The sequence below is a fragment of the Microtus ochrogaster genome, unplaced genomic scaffold (genome assembly GCF_000317375.1).
Source record: "Microtus ochrogaster isolate Prairie Vole_2 unplaced genomic scaffold, MicOch1.0 UNK2, whole genome shotgun sequence".
Classification (NCBI taxonomy): domain Eukaryota; kingdom Metazoa; phylum Chordata; class Mammalia; order Rodentia; family Cricetidae; genus Microtus; species Microtus ochrogaster.
Window position 1 is genome coordinate 20,159,527 of NW_004949100.1, and position 21,218 is coordinate 20,180,744.

Consider the following 21,218-nt stretch of genomic DNA (forward strand, 5'->3'; position numbering starts at 1 on the left):
AAAGCAAGAAAGTAAAAAGGAGTAATTCCTGAATAGCAGCCCTCAGCACACAAACACTGTTACACATGATGTTTCAACTAAAATGTGCAGATCCTGGGTGGTAGGGAGAGCAGGGAAAACCCTGTGTCTATAAGCAGAGGGTCTCAGCAGCGGAGTTTAGCCAGCAGCCAGCAGCATGGTAAAAGCAAGGCCAGAATCATCTCTACCACCCTCCCTCACAATTGAGTCAGATTTGTTTTTTAAGGTCTTTAAGATGATATAAAGAAAAAGAGCCTACAGCCAACTTGGGCAACCCAGACAATATCAAAGCCAATATCCCACAGGTTCTTGTTACTGAGCATACATCGCTGGTCCCTAAGGCATGGTGGATAGTGAGGTCTGTTTATTTAGGGACAGCAGAGTACGAAGGTCATAGCTGCTCTTTTGAAGATGCCTATTCAGTTCTCTTGGCACTGTGAAATAACAACAGCAGGCAGCCGGAACACACCTCACATCCCACTCCTCATCGGAACCACACCACAGTCACCCAAGTGCATTGTAAGGAAAACACTGGGAGTTTCCTCCCCCTCAGAAACGTTACCTTTCTTTTAACAAATTTATCCCAGTAGTTGTTAGGAAATGACCTAAAAGACACAAAAGCAGAGACGCTGGAGAAACAGTACTTTTAAATGATAAAAACATAATTTGAAATAAAACACTGAAAATAATATGCACGCAGCTATCATGCTGTCTCCCTAGAAGTACAGTGAGTCACATCACCTCTCGGTTCATAACTTTTCTATATCATAAGTGTATTAAACATCATGTAAGTAATGTCATATAAACATACCAATGGTAAATCACATTAAAATAATAAGGATGATATCTTAATATAACCATATTTATTAACAAGTTGCATATTATATTTATCATTTTTTTATGAGTGCTATATATACAGGTATATATATGTATGTACGTGTGTGTATATATATATATATATATATATATATATAAATATTTCTTGTCAGTTAGTTTAAAAATTAAACACTCTAGAAACTATGGCTTTGGTGGTGGTTGAGGGGTAAAAAAAATAGTCTACCATGGCCAAGGCCCTGAGTTCAAGTTCTCCTACTGCAAAAAAACAAAACAAAAAAGCAAACCAAACTAGTAGATTAGAAACCTGTCACTGTTTTGCTCTAAAGCTAGCATCTTATTCCCCAGTAGAAAACTCAGAACTACCAGAAGTAACTTTTAAGAATCAGCAGTTCCAGGGCTGGGGACATGGCTCAGCAACAGAACACTCACAGAGCCAGGGTGAGGCCTTGGATTCAATCCTCCTCACCACATAAAAAAAAAAAAATAAAAAGAATAAACAAACTCAGTCATGGTATAATATCTGACTCTTATGATGTATAAATACTCAAAGATATACCATCAATAACTGTTTTGTAGAAGTTATAGGTTGGGACGGACGTATGTGTGACACAGTAGCTGGTTGGCTAGTTGGTCTGTTTTTATCTTACCACACAAGCTAAATAATTATTGGATTAGTTTTTTTTTCTTAAGTGTTTTTTTTTCCTCTTACAAATGACATCACATTGTAAAATTTTCTAGGTTCGTGTGAGGCTGGTTGGTGGTGCTCTCTGCAAGCTTAGACACATTAGCAGTACGAATTAGTATTTTTCCCTTCGACACTACAGCCCTTCCCTTAATGAATAATTTCTAGCTCCTCCGCATCTGGATGAGATGCATCTGCAATGCGGGCTGTGAACCTGATGCTGCTCCCCTCCCTGAGCCCTGGGTAATGGCTGTGCATTCCCATCAGCACTGTGTAAATGGCCTCAAAGTGCTTTTTGATTAAAAGACTCAGACCAGAGGGCAGAAATTGCAAGCATCCATTAGCTTCGGACAGTTCTTAGTCTTTTGATTTTCGTAGCTGAATATATGACTGTTACTCACTTGAACTAAAATTTTAACAAATCTTCTGAAACTCTAGCAGGGAAATCTTTTTTAACATCTTGAAATTCCTGAGCCCAGAACTGCCTCTCGTAATCCCTCACTCACTGTGTGTTGATCACGAGTCTGTCCCACTGGCCTTTAATATCATCTTCCGATGGCTGCTCTGTAATGTAAAGCCCGTCAAACTCCAATTTACGTGCCACTTCCTTCTCCCGCTTAAAAATGACCAAGGGGACCTGAAGATGGGAACAAACACATCGACATTCGCTTAGCTGGGCTGGCGTCTCCCACAGCCACAGCTGTTGAGAAGAACTATTTCTCCATTTACTTGCATGGAGGAAAAAAAAATGAGTGAAAATGAATCAAGTACATTCAGGCAGAAAGAAGTATCTAGAGGGTTTTGGGAAAACAGCATACAGGTGCATGTGTTTTTAAAAAATGTCAATAAATAATAACAATAACATTTGCCATTCTAATGACAAATTGGGATGCTATAACATTCCAGTGACAGCATTCTAGACACTAAAGAGAGACAGGTGATTACAAAATATTCAATATGTATTTAAATACATATTACTTTAAAGCATCAATAAGAACAGGTGTGAAAAAAATCCTGACAGTTTTACTAATGTCCCTGAAAGCATGTATTTTAATCTCTTTAATAACTATGTGCAACATACTTATAGGATATAGAGGTAGATTCACATTTCAACATTGGCAAAAATCTTGGCGAGTGTAGCGATGCCTCTGCTGTTGGCTGATGATTCCCTTTTGCACAGACAGAGTCTACGCAAGCACGGATGGGAGGTAGAGATGCTGAGGAAGTATCCAGGAATGTTTACCCCCATGAGAAAAGGGGGACGAGAGGTAGAAAACAATCCCTACGGAAACATCTCACACTCCCATCTTTTATCCCAAGCCCTAGCTTTTCAAGTATCTTAGGAGGCTCCATAGCCAGAGGCAAAGGGCAGTGATTAAATATATGTAAACATACTTGCACAGGCGAGGATATTCACAAGCACCCAGAGAGATGATATTACCATGATTTCTATTCACCAACACAGCAGGGACATGGGGATAAAGGCAACTTATTTTCTGTGAGTCTTCTGTCATGGATGATGAAAGATACATACAGTCATGCCTCACAGATATTTAACTGTGAGAGACTGTGGGCAGTGGGGCTCACTTCTGTATGGTGAAGTTATACATGAAAATGTCGACTGTATGAATGATTATCAATAGGCAAAGGCATACTTGCAATCAATGACTGATCAATGGAAACTAGGAAAGGTCAGGCCCCTCCAGGCCTAGCTTCAGAGACAGAAGCCCATGACCACATTTTTCGGCACTTAGACAGTCATTTCCCTCTACCCCAACCTGCTTCTTCCTTCTGTCCCAGAGGCATGGAGCCTTAGAGCATCTCAAACAGACAACATAAATTCCATCTCAGTGCTCACTTCCCCAGACGCCCAATCTACAGACATTCTAAACACACAGGTACTTGGGGACTTACTTTCAGGCAGTAGTATCCAATGATGCAAAAGAAAGAGATGACAGTGTGCAAGATGGCTAAGATGCGCAGCGTGGGTTCCATGTAGCCGCTGCTCTCCTCCAGGACATAGTGCACTGCTATGATTCTGTGTGGGCTGCTGTCCAGGCTGGTGGGAACTTTGGCAGTGTCACCAGAGCTTCGGGCAGGCAGCTCCTTTCCTTCAACCACAGAAGAAGTGGAGACCTGATTCAAACCATTTGAGATACGGTCAGTTCACGGTGTGCCACAACACCACACAAGAAGGAAACGGAAACAACCTCTATAGACAGGGAAATGTTAAGTTAGTGCATAAGGGTAGCATGGAAAGATTAACAGGAAAGAATAGACATCTTTACCAGCAGCAAATACAAGGAACAAATATGCTTTTAAAATTCACGCTGGGGCTGAGAGAGAGATGGCTTGATAGGAAAAGCGCCTCCCCGCCCAGTTTGATGACCTGAGTCCAATCTCCAGGAATGACAGGACGGAAGAGGAAGACACTCTTGCTAGGTGTTCTTTGACCTTCACATACGCACCATGACATACTTGTGCACACAAACGCAAAACAAATGCTGGTTTTGTGGTTTTTGTTTTTTGTGCTAATCTAACCAAAGTTATAAGGATTCCAATATGCAGGAAAACACTAGGTACGTTACTTCTCAATTATCCAAATAATGTCATGTGAGGGAGGTTCTGTCACACCCAGCCATCATAACAAGTAAGATAGTCAGCTGAACTAGAAACACTGGGAGTGAACTTCTGTAACACAGAGCCCTCTTCAGTCACAGCCAGCTGAGGTTCTGCTTACTCTCGCAGAAGTGCATGCGCCCTGCTTCCCTGGGTTTCTGTGATGGAACGGGACTTTGGGCTCTCTCTTTTGTTAAGGTGCAATTTAGAATTGGTGTAAACTGGCTCCATCGCAGCTCCCAGGGGACTCTATCCATTGGTCTCATTGGACTTTTAGAACGGTCTTTAACCCCCAGGGACACACACACACACATACCTTGTAGAAGAGCAGGATGAAATTGATGGCGAAGGCGACAAATAAGGCCAGCATTCTCATGTTGTAAAAGTTGCGAGCAAAATAGTTCTGAAGGGAGAAAGAGTTATGAACAGGCCAGCCAGTAAGAGATAAGAAATTTGCAAACATTTTAAATAAAGAGCAGGTTTGTTTACTCCAAGCTACAGATTGGGCGCCTGCTGTATCCTTGATATTAGAGATGGACAGCAGAGGACAAAGTTTCTGCCAACAAGGAGGAGACAACTAATGATGTAATAACCACACCCCCAGATACAAAGTATCATTCGAGAACTTCAAGTGACATCTTGATACACAAGTGAGGGCTTAGGGAGTTTGGTGGTGGTTTGGAAAGGTGGTTTGGAAAAGTTTACCTCCTATGGATAAGCTTGAGCACAGGCCTGGGGGTGGCAAGGGAGCTGGCTAACAGAGCCACAGAGGGAAGGTACATTAGAGACATGAATGGTGAGGCCATGGCCCTGAATTAAGAGCAACGCTGTGGGTCTGGAGAAAGGGTTAAGAGCATTTGCTGCTCTTGCAAATTGGTTCAGTTTCCAGCACCCACACTGCAGTTCATAACTATCTGTAACTCCAATTATGGGGGAATCTGATGCCCTCTTCTGGCCTCCACAGGTACTACATGCAAATGATTTTACACACACACACACACACACACACACACACACACACACACACACCACATACTTGAACGCATGCATGCATGCACAAACAGAAAATACTTAAAAATATTTTTAAAAGCGTAATCATGTGTGTGTGTGTATGTGTGTGTGTGTGTGTGTGTGTGTGTGTGTGTGTGTGACAATGTGCTTAAGCCCTAGAGAGAAGCAAGGATAGGGAAGAAGGGGGCTTGGGCAGGTGAGCAGAGACTGAGATCTGAAGGCTTCTGATGGATATGTTAGTTGTCTGTTACGGTAAACTGATCCAATGACCCCTGAACTCATTCACATCCTCTAGGACCACACTGCAGGGATATGAAGTCTGTCCTAACATTTCCTGGATTTGGATGAATGGCCTAATCCCTCCAGGAGCACATCTTGTCTCTTCTGCAGTGTCAGCCTAACAACAGATCCAGCCTGCTACCTTTACTGTGAGAAAATGTGAGGAAAGCCAGCCACTCATTTTAACACGCTATGATAACTTTATAAGCTGTCACCATTAAAACTGACATTTCATTCTAGGGGGCTGACATGCTGGTGGAGAACTAAAAGGAATAGGATGCACCCAGACGATGACTTAAAACTTCCTCTGTGGAGACAGCAGAAGCAACAGGGACTGGTTAGTAAGCATGGAAGCAGATGTTGGCAGGGGGCTGACCTCCTGGCAGCTGTGGACGTGCAAAGAACTGGGTAGACCCTTGAGGGAACTTCGAAGGAAGAGCTGGAGCTGGGTTTTGGCTTTTTGTTGTTTGTTTGTTCGTTTGTTGTGGTTTTTTGCTACATTGAGCTACAGGTAAGAAAGGACTCAAATATGAGCAACTGAGTGAGTGTTTGGTATGGTATATTGAATGGGAAGAAACCAAACAACTTGGCACAAGTAGATGTAAGGGAGAGGCCACAGTAAAAGTGACTATTTCTTATAACATAAAGTGAGCTTACAGGCAATAAAGCCTCTCATTAACCTCCCCATGAACATAGCCCTCTCTGATGGGCTCTTTGCCCTACAATGGATCTGGCTTTACTGCCACATCTAGTCAGACTAAGACTAAATAACACACTCTAACTGGGCCAGTTATACTGTCTCTCCTGGAAAGGAAATCAGGGGGTCACAGAGACTGAATTATCGAACTGTAGCTGTTGGATGGAGACAGTCACAAAGACAGGGAGGGCTGGGGTCTGTAGAGGGCACCACAGCCATGACCAGTTTTGTGTGTGCCAACTGGCAAGCATATGCCAAAGCTACAAAGAGAAACAGAAAAGTGGAAGAGTTACAGAGACAAGGAGCATAGGAACCCTGAGGCAGAGATGGAACCATTACCTCAGTTTATTTCCTTATGTAAGTGTAGAGAGACAGGCTCTTCAGGGTATGGTAGCACCTGCCCACCCTGCTACCTTGGCAACCACTGATGCATATCAAATTAACAATTACAGAGTGATCTCAGAAACCTTTATGTTCAGTGGACACTGTAGCAAACACTACAGAGAAAATACAAGACTTGGGAAGTATTTCTATAAAAAAAAACCTATGAAGAACTATCTTCTTCCTCTCCATTTCTTCATTTCTTTTACAAGTCTCTAAAGAATAATGTTGAATTATCATCACCAAAAATCTGATTCATTAAACTTATATTTGTTAAAAATTTATATTTTACTTATATGTCTATACATATAAGTAAAAGGTGTGATGATAAGCTCATTTGGTTTTGGAGCTGGACTATAAACTGCACAGAGCCAGAAGGCAGTGTTAGAAGGCCTTAAATACAGACCCAATGGGTTCTAAAGCATTTAAAGGATGTCAAGACAATGTAAACCTATATAGTGGCCTTAAGGATGTCAGACCATGTAAAGGTGTGCAGAGGTCATGGGGGGTCAGGCAGTGTGAATTGTGGAGAAGGGAGTGACATGAAAAAGGCATTTACCCTAAAAAAAATATACACTGGGATGTGGAGATGACTTAACAATTAAGAGCACTGGCTGCTCTTGCAGAGGACCTAGGTTTGGTGCCCAGCACCTACATGGTAGCTCACCACTGTCTATAACTCCAGTTCCAGGGTACCATACACACGGTACACATCAATGCATGCAGATATTCACATGTGCACATAAAATAGTGATAAGGAAACCATTTCAAAAACTCAAACACAGTCAGATGAGTAGATAAAAAAATCTGCTTAGTCCTGGTTCTGAGGACCCTGCCTTCATAAATCAAACCAATTGTAAAGAAGAAAATACTTCTGTCCTAAATGGACTTTTCTCTTGCCATTATTCTCTAAATAATATATGATAACAAACATTTACATAACATTCACATTGCATTAGAGACCATAAATAATCTAGAAAGGTCAAAATCCACAGACGGACATGATGTGCTGTTTACATACAAACACTCCAACTTTCTATGAGGAACTTTATTCTCAGATGTGGGCGGTAGAAGGGTTTTCTGAGCTCAGCTACTACACAGAGTCAGGACAATCGATCAATACTAAAAGCCATCCCCAGGTCTCACCAGCAGCTTCTGCTGATAGGCTATGATTTTCTTCCAGAACGCTGACTCTGGCACCTCAGGTTCCCCATACCGATGTGTGTGAAGTTGTCTCAACTTCTGCTTGCCCTTATCATCTTTGGCTTTGTCTTCTTTTTCTCCATCTTCCCCCCTGTGGAAACAAAGAAAGCATAGGTGTTCTGCACAATACAAAGTGAACAAATAAATCACAATCTCCACTTAGAAACCAAGTTCTGCATGTATGTATGTATGTATGTGTATGTTCTTGTGTAAGCATGTTCATGTGTGTGTGCATACAAGTGGGAGTCAGAAGACAACCTTGAGCATTTTTCTTCCTCGGGTACTAATCACCTAATTTTGTGTGATAGTCTTGGTCTTGTTCACCTATTATGCTAGGCTGGCTGGCCAGCAAGACCCAGGGATTTGACTGTCTCTGCCTCCCCAGTGCTGGGATCACAAGAGTAGGAATTACCCAGGCTTTTACGTGGGCTTTTGGGATCCAACTCAGTATCATGTACTCATGTAGCAAGCTCTTTATGAACTGAGCCATCCTCTTGAGCTTCCAAACTATGTTCTATTCCAATAAATGGTGGCATCCTGGACTTGAGACTAAGGAAGGATTTCCTGCTGTCTCCACAGATGAATGGGCCTGTGCAATTCAAATCAAAGGGATATTTTTCAGGCTGAAAACCTTTTTGTATCCATAAATAATAAAATATTTGGTTGCAAAATGGTACAACTACAAAGACATTTCTTGGCTTCCATTTCACACACCTTATTTTTTAAACATAGTTTTGTGGACCAAAGCTACGACTTTATGCATGCCAGGCAAGCAATCTGCCATGAAGTTACATCCCCAGCCTTCTTTTTCCACTATCTAATCTGAGACAGGGTCTCACTAAGTTGCCTAGGCTGGCCTTGAACCTCCTCTGTGTAACCCAAGCTTGTCTTCCTGTAGTCTTCCTGACTCAGCCCCCTAAGTAGCCATGATATCAGTACTGCGCTACCAGGCCTGGCAACACACCTTGCTTTTAACTTTTGATTATTAAAATCATAATTCTATTTTTATACTTAATTATGCTTGATCTTAGTCCAAAGTCTGGGAGGTGATTCTTTTATGGGGGTGAGGAGGGCGCAGCACACTAGCGAAGATGGGAGGACAACGTTTAAGATTCAGTTCTCACCTCCTGCCATGTGGACTCTGGGGATCACTCTAGTCCTCAGGCTTGGCAGCAAGTGCCCTTGCCCGTTGAGCCATCACACTGTCCCATAGCTCAGCTTGTAACAGTTTCTAGCCATTGGCACTTAAAATCAAAGTCCTGTGCACTTGGTTTGTCTCACATAAAAGAAGACATTGATGTGTTAATGCACTGATACAAATACCTTTACCTAATTTTATTTAAAAAATATTAATTTTAATATCTATAGAGTTATATTAATTCCAGATACTAATGGAATTGGGGCTAGAAGTTTAATGCTTTCTAAGAACTAGAGTTATTTATTTAAGTGTCTGGGTACTTACAAACATGTTGGGGCCAGAGGTCAAGTTGAGGGAGTTAGCGACCTTCTTCTACCATATGGGTACTGGGGATCAAACTCAGGTCACCTGACTTGGCAACAAGCTTGTTTACCTGCTGAACCACCTTTCCAGTCCCAGGACTAGAAGTCTACGTAAAAAATGCTTTCAATGTAAAGTAAAAGTCCTTCTCGGGAGGACATAGATGCTGCGTTACGTTCACACTAAGCCTAGCCAACACTGTACTTCACACCAGGTAAGAACTGCGTGCCTACTGCACTGCCACGTGTGCCCCCTTTTCCACTCTAAATGCCATTCATCTAGCCATATTTACAACAGATCCCAGATCTAAGACAATGAAAACAGGCTAATGACATAGTAAGATAAGAGGGGGTGGGGCGGGGAAAGGGTAACGTAGCTACTACGTGAAAATGGTAGCGAGGCAGGAATGTACAACTTTAACTTTTCTTAGTTCTTACCAGATAAGCATATAAGATAACATAAATTTGGGGGCAAGCTAAGGGTTTTCTATATTCCTGATGTAAAGCCAGTATGGAAGGAGTTTAACATTTCCCCTACTTTATGCTGTACTCTTCTTCATTATCTGCCTCTCCATTTACAACTGGACTCCACAACACCAGGTATGCTCATTAAGATGAAGACCCTTGGGCCCTTTCCAGAGCAACAGAACAAGGAAGGTGTGTGTGTGTGTGTGTGTGTGTGTGTGTGTGTGTGTGTGTGTGTGTGTGTGCGTGCGTGTGCGTGTGTGTGTGTGTGTGTGTGTGTGTGTAAGCAGGTGCGGTGGGACCCAGGAATCCATACTGTGTGTTTCTGAGTAGGTAGTTGCATGTGTTTTATTTTATGTGCTACAAGGTAGCCTCAAGTGTCATTCTTCAGTAGCCACCCACCCAGTGTTTTTTGGATGACATCTCTTCCTGGTCTGGGAATCTCTATTAGGCTAGTCTTCACCTCCCCAGGGAATTACAAATCAGCCCCTCACACCAAGGATTTTTTGTGTGCTCTGGGGATCAAACTCAGGTCCTCACACTTAGGCAGCAAGCACTTTCCTAGCTACTTTTTAACAATCTTAGGAGATTCCTATGCATGTGGCTCAGGGGGATACCACTCCAGAACACACTAAGCTGTTGAATTTGCCATATTGGTTTCTTCCCAACTTTAAAAGGACAAACGTTCACACATAAACTATCCGTCAGTCCTTCCAGAGAGACACTGAGGTCTCTTCTGCTAAGGGAGAATCACACATGGAAAATGCTCATGGAAAGAGGAAGAAGAGTCTAGGTGTGTGTGGGGGGGGGGATCCAGCTGGCCCTACATGGAGTGAGTTCCTGGCTTTCACATAGATGGGAGACTGGGCCATACGATGACTCTGCAGGGTGAGAGTCTCTCCCCCAGCTCCCAAAGAGCAGGGGCCAAGGCAAGACGTTCCAGGAAATGAGGAAAGCATGTGGCAGTACATACTCAGCCTTTTCAGGTTCAGACTTGGTTTCTTCTTTTTCTTCCTTCTCTTCTTTTGTCTTCTGCTCCTTGAACATGTCGATAGGGAACAGAGAAACGATACTATTATTACTGCAGGTGTACAGGTGCAGGTGCACCTGTGTGCTGTGGAACAATCTTTGTACACTGTAAATATGTATTGCTCTCATGGTTAATAAAAAGCTAATTGGCCAATGGCTAGGCAGGATTTCCGGGGCAGACAGAATGCTGGGAAAAAGAATGGCAGAGTCAGAAAAGTCGCCAGTGAGACACGGAGAAGAAACAGGAAGGAGGTGCAAGATGAAAGAGAGGCAATGCTATGTGGCAGAACATAGATTAATAGGAACAGGTTCATTTAAGTTGTAAGAGCTCGTTAGTAAGAAGCCTAAGCTCTCGACTGAGGATTTATAATCAATATTAAGTCTCACTGTGGATTATTTGGGAATTGGAGGGCAGGAAAGAAAAGTCTGCCTCCAGCTGTGTCTGCAGGTGGGTGTGTGCATGGGTGGCCATGCACATGGATATCAGAGGATAACCCAAGTCACCATTCCTCATAGGCCATGTACCTTGTTTGCTTTGTTTTCAGACAGGACCTCTTTGGTCTGAGATTCCTCAGTTAGGCTAGCCTGGCTAGCTAGTAAGCTCCGGGGACCAGCCAGTCTTCACCTCCCCCTGAGCTGAGATTAGGAGCCTGCACTGCTACACTTGGCCTTTTTTTAAATGTAGGTTCCTGGGATTGAACTAAAGTCATCATGCTTACAAATGCCATACTTTGATTGCTATTGTTGTAATAAAATACTACAGCCAAAAGCATCTTGGGGAGGAAAGGGTTTATTTTGCTGCCCAGACTTCCATCACTGAAGGAAGTCAGAGCAGGAACTGAAGCAGAGGCTATGATGGAAGGCTGCTTCCTGGCTTCTTCTCCATGGTCCTTCTCAGCCTGCTTTCTTATACAACCCAGGGCTATCAGCCCAGATCTGGTACTGCCCACAGTGCCTTGGACCCTCCCACAGCAAGCATTAATCAAGAAGATCCTGACATTCTTGCCTACAGACCAGTTTCAGGGAGATTTTTCTCAGTTGAGATTTCCTCTTCTCAAGTGACTCCAGCTTGTGTCAACTGGACAAGAAAAGTAACCAGGCCATTAAGCAAGCACTTTGGTGACAGAGATCTTTTCAACTCTCTTTAACAAGATTATACGTCACCCTTGAGGAGTGCCTTTGGGGAGCTGTGCGGCCACCTGCCAATTCATAACCCACATGGGAGATCTTTTGGCTTACATTGCGATAGAAGTTCCATGTCCCCTCCTAGCCTCCGCTTTTAATGCACACCCTCCTCTCCAAAAGCAGTCGATTAAAAATTCTCCCGGCTCATTTCCACTGGCTTCTCTCATTTCAGAAACAACCTTCTTTATCTTACCCACCTGCTCAAATCGTCTCCATCTTTCAAGGCCAATTTAAGTCTTACAGTTTATGATCATCATCTAAGTACAGGTGTTCGCATTAGATCAGCACATAAAACTCCCCCACTGGCAAACCTTTTAGTTTTGAGTTTCTCATCCACTCAGTGTTCTCAGACACTTGGGGAAAAAAAGCACAAAGATTTGGGTATGGAAAGATAGTACAGCTGACCATCACAGCAGGGTCTCATTGCCCACGGAGCACACAAATTAAGTTTCTCAGAACAAATCACACAGATTCCTTACAGGTCTTCATCAGAGAGTCAGAGAGCATCCAAGCACAAGGGAGGGCAGAGACAGAGGGAGGAGGAGAGGGAGGGAAGAGAGAAAGGCAAACAGACAGAGGGACAGAGCAAGTAAGAGTTAGCATATGCACATGACCGAGAAAGCCCTAGAGCAGACACATGCGCCAAGGGGGCGGGGTGATTAATAGCATTAGTGATACCTTAAAGTGAAGTACCTGAAACTTTTCTTGTACCTCAGGGACAGGCATGGGGTTGGTCATCAGGTCACTGAGGCCGGCATTTGGGTTGTGAGGAATCAGTTTGTACTGCCCGCCTTCCCTCTTCAGATCTAAGCCAAATATGTCCGAGAGAAGGTCACTTTCCTCTGTCAGTTCCTTTAAGTCGGTCAGATCTTCAGAGGGCAGCGCTGACTCCAAAGACTTCCTCTCTCCCTCTTCCTCATCTCCTCGCACCTCATCCTGAGTGGGGTCTGGCATGTTGGCTAGAAGCTCGGCCACTTTGATTTTCTTAGCACCTTCCACCAGGCTTCCCCCAAGCAGCAGGCTGGAGATGATGCGAAAAAAGCCCCTACAGACACTGGCCACAAAGTGTAAGAGGGTCACAAAGACACTCCAGTAGGATGAGAAGAAGGCAGTGACCATGTCCTTCACCGTCATTTTCTTCATTCTCTTCATCTGCTTCTTTAGGCTCTTCAGGCTGAGCGTCCTAACCAGGGTTAGGATGTTGTACCTGAGAGCAAACAGGGCTGACTGGATGGTGAGGAGGGAGAAAAAGCCCATCCGTGGGCCCTGCTCTTCAGGTCTCTCCTTCTCACTCTCTTCTTTGTTGGCTGACCTCTCGTTTAGATCGGACTCTGAGATCTGAGCTGCCAGCTGCATCTCGAAGATGGTGTCCTCGCAGAAGTTCACAAAGAGCTCCATCTTCTCCTTCTCCCCACCCTCATTGACCACATCGAATATGAACTGTCTTTTGGACTCCTTGACCTGTGGCTTCTCCCACTGGGTTCGGCTGGACTCGCTGATCTCAAAGTAGACCCTCTCGATGCGCTTGGCACTGCCCATGATCTCAATGCGACCCAGGAAAGGTTGGAAGTAGTTGAGGACACTCTCGGCTAACTCCAAGAAGGTCTGCAGCCTCGTGTCATTGGGCATGTGCTCAGAGAGGTTGGTCAACAGGACAGCAACATTGAAGCCAATGTCCTTCGCGGGCTCATGGAACCTTTTGACAAACTCCTCATAGTCCAGGGTTTCGTTTTCATCTGTCTCGGCACACGACAGCAGAAACTCAGTCTCTGATTGTGTGTAGTGCTTGTGGCTTTCCATGGCTTTGTGGAAGTCTCTCTTGGAAATGACCCCTTTGCCGTCAGGGTCGTACTCCTTAAATGTGTCTGAGGACGTCAAGTCCTTTAGCTTCAAGAACATGTCAAAGAACTTGAGGATCATCTCCACGTTGTTGGAAGACTCTACAAGCATGTCCACCATCTGTTTGCCTATGGTTCCGTTCACAACATTACCTGGTGCGAGAGAGTGTGTAGTTGTTTGAAAATGAGCATTTTTTACAAAACTAGTATCTACAAACAAAATAATCATACATACCTGGACTTAAACATGAACCAAAGTCATTGATTTAAATTTTCTCCTAATGTATGAGGTCTTAAGAACAAATGGATAATTATTTCTAAACTAATAACTCAAAAAATGATTATAGAAATATTGGAAAAGCCATATTCACAAAGTAATTAGGTTTGACACATTCAATCATATTTCTGGGCCTGTAAGATGGCTCATTGAATAAGGGCACTCACTGCTAAGACTAATAACTTAAGTTCACTCCTTCTCCTTCCTCTTCTACTTCCTCCCCCCTCCCCAAATTACAATGGAATCCTATATCTCCCCATGGTCCAGTGTTTGGAGTTAGAAAAGGACAGATTACTGACAAGCCTCAGAAAATGAGGTTATTTTTTAAATTGCAGACCCATAGAAGGTTGTATTCCTAAAACAGGGAGTTCTATGAACCCCAAAACAGAATGCCATGCCCAGCAAGGGGGCTATAGCATCTGTTTGTGGAGTAGACACATACAGTGAAGAGCCTGAGGTGGGCTTCTGGGAACGCCCAGGAGAAATTATCTTCATTACAGTGATGGGTATTGAAGACTCATCTTGCTGGTGGGCAGGACTGCCATCTGGGCAGGGATCCTTGACTGTCTACACTGGAGAAAGGAGCTGAGCACTGGCAGGCATCCATTCATTGCTCTCTGCTCTCTGATTTTGGATGCAACATAACAGCTGCTTCAAAGCTCCTTCCACCTTTCTTCACCAGGATAGACTGTGCCACAGAAACAGCCATTTCTCTAGGAGGTTGCTCTTATCAGAAAACTTCATCATAGCAACAAGAAAAGAAACTACGATGTCCAGCAATGCATCAGAGTGGCCAGGCATTGCTTCATGGTGATGCCGAACACAGCACAAATTTGCCCAACAAGTTTAAAAGAGAACGGAAAAGTAAACACTAAAGCCCCACCTTCTAGCATGGACAGTAGCATAACCACCATGTCCTTCTGGAGGTCCATCAATTCTTTCAAGAGCTCGATTTGGCTGGAATCCTGAAAATATTAATATATTACATTCAAGATAAGGAGAAGAACATGTGGCCAGATCACATCTGTCCTCACTGGAAACTTCCTGGTGGCCAATACTAAGCCCTTTAAGGCATCAAATATAAACACATGGCTTACTGAATATAATAAAATACACTGGTGAAGTATTTAAAAGTGAATACACTGCTCACTTTTGAAGTGTGTTCGCTGAAAAGCCTGCAAGGACACATGCCCAGCAAATGTGTGGAGGAGCCCAAGTCCTGCTAAGGCTAGGCCAGTATCAGCTCTTCCTACACATTGGGCACAGTTTTCACTTGAAAAGACTATACTTTTCCTTCTCTCTGACTTCCTTTTCCTTATTCATTTTTACATGCTTTTATCTACTTTGGGAGAGTGTATGCAGTTGTGTGTGTGTGCATGAGGACGCTCATGGGCCACTGCAAGCATACGGAGGCCACAGGGCAGTTTGCAGGGAGTGGCTGTCACCTTTCACCATGCGAGTTCTGGGGATGAAACTCGGTCTCCAGGCTTGGCAGCTAGTGCCTTCACCCTCTGGACCACCTCTCTTTGGAAATGCTTGCTGTCTTTTTTTCTATCATGTGGTGGAAGCCCATTTCCAACAGGTGTGTTACATCTTTGGATACCACCAAGATGCCCTGAACCCAAAGCGCTTTACCCAGGGCTGATGTTAACTTTTTCTATTCATGCACCTTCAGTTTGAAACGATACAGGCATGGAAGTAGGGAAGCTGGAAGCTGATGTTTCCAACAGACTTTGTTGTGAATTAATACCAAAATGTATTTCTTGTTTATCTTTACAACCGTTATCTTCCTTTGACTTCAGAGAGCTAACTTTCCTGATAGTGAGTGAATGTTGCCCTTGTTTGTATACGATCCCATAAAAACTCTCTCCCTAAAAAATTTATCACAGGTTTCAAATCTTTTGCAATATCCACGAGCAGAAGAAAATTCCCAATGAACTGAGACACAAGAATGGGTCGGATGGCAGTGAAATTATAACGGGTGCTGCAGCTCCTCATCCCTTCATATCCTTAGTTCTCCTTCTATGCTCACCCTGCATGAAGTGCTCTGGGCTGTGGTCTTGATGGGTGCTCTCAGAAATGTACTCTGCCCTAAGTGTACGGGAACTCTTTAGTTGTGCTGTTTTTTTTCATATCACAGGTGGGAGCCTTCAGTGGTACAGCTGTCCCTAAGTAAGTCATCCAGTGAGATTTCTGATGATGCAGCTGCTTCTGAGACACCCATCAACCTATAGGTTCTCTTAATTCATTGGTTCACATGAGTTGTCCACTCCATTAGGGGAATGAACTGTTTTTTTGTTAAAATATTTGATATATAGGATGGAGAAAAGGCTCGATGGTTAAGGCCATTTACTGCTCTTGCACTGGACCTGAGTCCCAGCATCCATATTAGGTGTCTTACTATCATCTAAAACTCTAGCTCCATGGGGCCAATTCCTTCTTCTGGCCTTTGTGGATACATGTGTGTGCACACTCGCACATAGCGTGTGTGCATGCACACACACACACACACACACAAATTTTTAAAAAACCATCTACCCTAACTATGTGATATTTAATTTGTAAATTCATTACAGTAAGATGATCTATTAAAAATAAAACAAATTAAAATTGGAAAAATAAAATATCTGACAAAGAATAAAAATCCCCACAGGTCAGTGATTTATAGAAGAGATAATACCAAATGCAAGAGTAGTTGCTGTACCCACTTAGTTAAAGGCCACTGACTTACCTGAGACAGCTTCATCTGCATGTGGGCAAACACATGAAGGAAGCCCACAACAGCATCCCACAGCCTGCTGTGTGCCAGGCTCTGCTGGTTGCCAGTACAAGGACCCTGCAGCATGAATATTGATCATGACAGTAATCATTGGGAATTATTTATTTGACTAAACAAACTTTATGGAAAGAAAAAAATTAACTCTCTGCTTCCATATCTGTTCGCCAGTTCCTGATCTATGAAGAGAGAGGCAGAAAATGCAAGAGACACAGGAATAAGGTGCCCTTGACAGTTAGTATCCTTCCTGGGACTGTCTAGTTAAGTACCTCCAAAAGCTTCTCATGTGTTTGGTGGTTTGTTTCTATATGAATACTAAAATGCTATGGACACTGATTACTTTTTCTGTTTGTAGGAAAAGGGGAAGGTACTGACAGTTTGGTTGTTCAGTCAAATCAACCGTCACTACACAGGGTAAAAAAAAGACTTAAAACAGGTGTGGTGGCACAGGCCTGGGACACCAGTGACGAGGAGTTCGAGGTCATCTCTGGCTACATAGTAGCTACAGACTAGCCTGGGCTATATGAAACCCTCTTCCAAAAAACAAAACAACAAAAATAGGAGAATATGCTTAGGAGAAGAAATATTTTCTTATTCCTAAGTACTAACACGAGTACAATATTCACAAAAAGGAAACAGCCCATCATTGATGTTTTAATTGGATGACTACTTAGCAAACAATGTAACTACTGACAATTTAAAACTTAATATTCGATCATTAATTTCATAAATCTTGAGTCCCGGTAACAAATTTCATAAATTTTGAGTCCAAGGTAATTGGTTTTGTTAAAATAATTTTTTCTGGAAAGTTATTGGCTAAAAGAGCTCTAGCTTTGGGCTCCCTCACAAACCAAACCAAGCGACATCATTAGAAACACGAGCTCAATAGTCAGGGACAAACAAGTAACCTCTAATTAGGAGCCTTATTATTCATCCAATCATATGTTATATGTACATAGCAAGCAGTTTCTTAAATATATTTTACATATTAGGTGCAGTATTTTAAATATTATTACCTCCAGAAACACAGGATCCAAGTTCTCCCACCCTGCCCCCTTGGTGGGGTACTAACTCACTTGTAGGCTGACTGAGCCTGATTTACGAAGAGGCAACTTATTGAACTCAGTAATCCTCACGAAGTGAATTCAATGATGGTTAAAATAAACCCTTAAATTTTAATGTCAGGCTAGGGAGATGGATCAATTAAAAAAAAAAGCACTCGTGTAAGCCTGATGAGATGAATTCAATTACACACACACACACACACACACACACACACACACACGAGCCAGATTCTGTGGTGCACATCTGCAAGCCCATCCCTCCTACACTGAGGGCTGTGGTGATTTGAATAGGTATGGCTCCTACAGACTCGTGTGTGTGTGTGTGTGTGTGTGTGTGTGTGTGTGTGTGTGTGTGAGCATGTGAGTACCTGTGTGTTTGAATGCTTGGCCCATAGGGAGTGGCACTATTAAGAAGTATAGCCTTGGAGAAAGTGTGTCACTGTGGGGAGGCTTAAATATCTCATATGCTCAAGCTATACCCCCTGTGGCACATAGCCTCCTTACGCTGCCTACAGATTGAGATATAGAACTCTCAGCTCCTTTTCCAGCACCATGTCTGCCTGCATGCCACCATGCTTCTCACCATGATGATAATGGAGTAAACCTCTGAAACTGTAAGCCAGCCCCAATTAAATGTTTTCCTTTATAAGAGTTGCTGTGACCACAGTGTCTCTTCAGAGCAAGTAAAACCCTAAGACAAGAGGGGAGGTGGAGACAGGAGGATTTCAGGGAAGCATGCAGGCCAGACTGAAGTACCTTACTCAGAAAGAGAAACAAGAGGCAGTGCTGAACAAGATGTAAGACAAGGACTAATTCCTAAAATATGTCCTTCGGCATCCATGTACAAGACTAGGCATCTGTATACCCTCTCCTCCCCTTCCCCATCTCTCTCTGTACTGGGCCTGCTTTTGGCTATGGCAGCGTCTAGCCTCAAACAATGAATCTGTAGGATTTCATTGCTATTAAAGTGCAGCTGCAACCCATGAATGCCTGGGGCAGGTATCAGAAAGAAGAGACAGCAAACTCAATGGTAAACAACAGAAACTCATCATGGCCTTTGTTTAGTAACAACTTCCTTTGGGGGATATTCAAGGTTCTGAGTCAAATGAAAAGTTTAAGAAAATGTGGTGCATCTACACAATGGAATATCACTCAGCTGTTAAAAGCAATGACAGCATGAAATTGAAATTCTAAGGCAAATGGAAGGAACTAGAAAAGATCATCTCGAATGAGGTAATCCAGACCCAGAAAGACAAACATGATAGGTACTCACTCATAGGTGAATATTAGCTCTAAAGTAAAGGCTAATCATACTACAATCCACAGATTCAGAAAGGCTAGGTAACAAGGAGGGCCCAAAGGGGGCATTTGGATCTCCCTGGGAAGAGGAAATCGAAGAGACTTTGTGGGTGGAGTGGGGATGGGTGGGATGGGAAGAGCCATGAGGGATCAAGCGGGGGAGGTGGGAAGGAGAGAACTGAAAGAGTTAACTGGAAAGGGGTCATTTCAGGGTCAGGTGGAAACCTGGAGAAAGGGAAACTCCCAGGAATCTATGGGGATAGCCCCAGCTAAGACTCCTAGCAAAAGGGGACACATAGCCTGAACTGGCCACCTCCTGTGACAAGGCAAGCCTACCAGCGGAAGGACTGGCGCACCAACCCAGCCACATAACCTTTGACCTACAGTCTATCCTGCCTATGAGATAAGGGTGACACAGAAATTGTGGGAGTGGCCAACCAATGGCTGGTCTAGCCTGAGACCCATGCCATGAGAGTGAGCCCACTCTCCAAATGTCTGGAGTACCAGGACCCAGAGACTAGGTGGCCCAGGGACCTAGGACAGAACCAAACACAACCAGAGGAAAAAAATGTCAATATAATGATGCCTAACTATATTCTCCTATGCTCATAGACTGACACCTAGGCTAATAATCATCAGAGAGGCTTCGTCCAGCAACTCTTGGAATCAGATGCAGAGACCCACAGTCAAATATTAGGTCAAGTTTGGCGAATCCTGCTGAAGAGATGGAGGAAGGATTGTAGGAGCCACAGGAGTCAATGATATCACAAGAAAACCCACACTATCAATTAACCTGGCCTCATAGAGACTCACGGAGAATGAACAACAACCAAGGAGCCTGCATGGGACTGACCTAGGCCCTCCATATATGTTATGGTTGTGTAACTTGGTCCTCTTGTGGGACTCTTAACAGTGGGAACAGTGACTGTCTCTGACTCTTTTGTGGGTTTTAGGATCCTATTCCTCATACTGGGTTTCCTTGCCCAGCTTTAATACAAGGGGAGGTGCTTGGTCTTACTACACTTGATGTGCCATGCTTTGTTTATATCCATAAGGGGCCTGCCCTTTTCTGAATGGAAACAGAGGAGGAGTGGATGAAAGAGGAGGCAGAAATGGGAGGGACTGAGAGGAAAGGAATGAGGGGAAACTGTGGTCAGGATATAAAATAAATTAATAATACTAATAATGTCTTACATCACATATGGTTAACTAGGACCTGTGTGGGCAGTCTAAGGCTATGCACCCACTACCCCATTACCAAATGAATATTGTAGTAGGCCATTGTTTTGGACTAAAACTGGATTGAAAATCAAAATAAAGTCATTCATGCTAAGGTTCCAGGTTACCAAGTCAAAAGCCAAGCTGTTAATCTGATCTTCTAAAAACCAGAAAGATATGGACATTTAATTCCTAGATCTGGTTCAACCGGAAAGTCAATGAAAAAGCTTCCTTCACAAAATTCTGACACAAAAATCAAACCTAAGACAGATCACTTATCCCAATATCGACCAGTCGGTTACTGCTTTGTAAATTGTTTTGGCCCCTGGCCCAGCAGACAGGAAGAGCGACCCTGAGTGAGCAGCCTGCAACCTTCAGCTCCTTCAGCTCCTTCTGCCAGTTTGTGGACGGAATGTATCTACTTTAAAAAGTACAGCGCTGCCTAGTTCCAGAACTGAGAAATAAATTAAATATGGGAAATGACATTGTACAATCTCACCCATTTACATTCCAATGCCGAAAGGAATGCAGTGTACATTCTAGAACCTACTCATCTTTACCTGAACACAGCTTCTTAAATGATACTCTTTAATTATTTCTATGAAACTTCAGCTTCACTGTTACTAAAATCCTGTAGAATGAGCACTAATGACCCAGTTTCTCCTTCCTTTCTTCTCCCTGATGTGTGTTCCACAATTACTCCTAGCCCTCGAAATGCAACACAGCCCAAAGCAGTCCTGTAGCAAGCCTGTCTAATGACTACAGTGTCACGGTGTGTAGGTACACATCTCAACCTCATATTTTAGTCCAGATATTGCCAAGGAGAATGGACAGGAATGCTGA

The 21,218-nt window shown here is 43.3% G+C and overlaps 1 protein-coding gene across 3 annotated transcripts in view; it reads right to left on the reverse strand.

Annotated features, from left to right (window-relative positions):
• The window catches only part of Ryr2 (ryanodine receptor 2), a 574,535-nt gene that overhangs the window by 27,231 nt on the left and 526,086 nt on the right, over positions 1 to 21,218 (reverse strand). For all 3 annotated transcript variants that reach the window (XM_026788350.1, XM_026788349.1, XM_026788348.1), the window contains 9 exons: positions 16,750 to 16,854; positions 14,902 to 14,983; positions 12,597 to 13,894; positions 10,663 to 10,727; positions 7,671 to 7,818; positions 4,473 to 4,559; positions 3,452 to 3,673; positions 2,044 to 2,174; positions 581 to 623 (listed from right to left, as the gene is read on the reverse strand). In XM_026788350.1, coding sequence (XP_026644151.1) covers positions 581 to 623; positions 2,044 to 2,174; positions 3,452 to 3,673; positions 4,473 to 4,559; positions 7,671 to 7,818; positions 10,663 to 10,727; positions 12,597 to 13,894; positions 14,902 to 14,983; positions 16,750 to 16,854 — 2,181 coding nt within the window. The remainder of the gene's footprint in view (positions 1 to 580; positions 624 to 2,043; positions 2,175 to 3,451; positions 3,674 to 4,472; positions 4,560 to 7,670; positions 7,819 to 10,662; positions 10,728 to 12,596; positions 13,895 to 14,901; positions 14,984 to 16,749; positions 16,855 to 21,218) is intronic.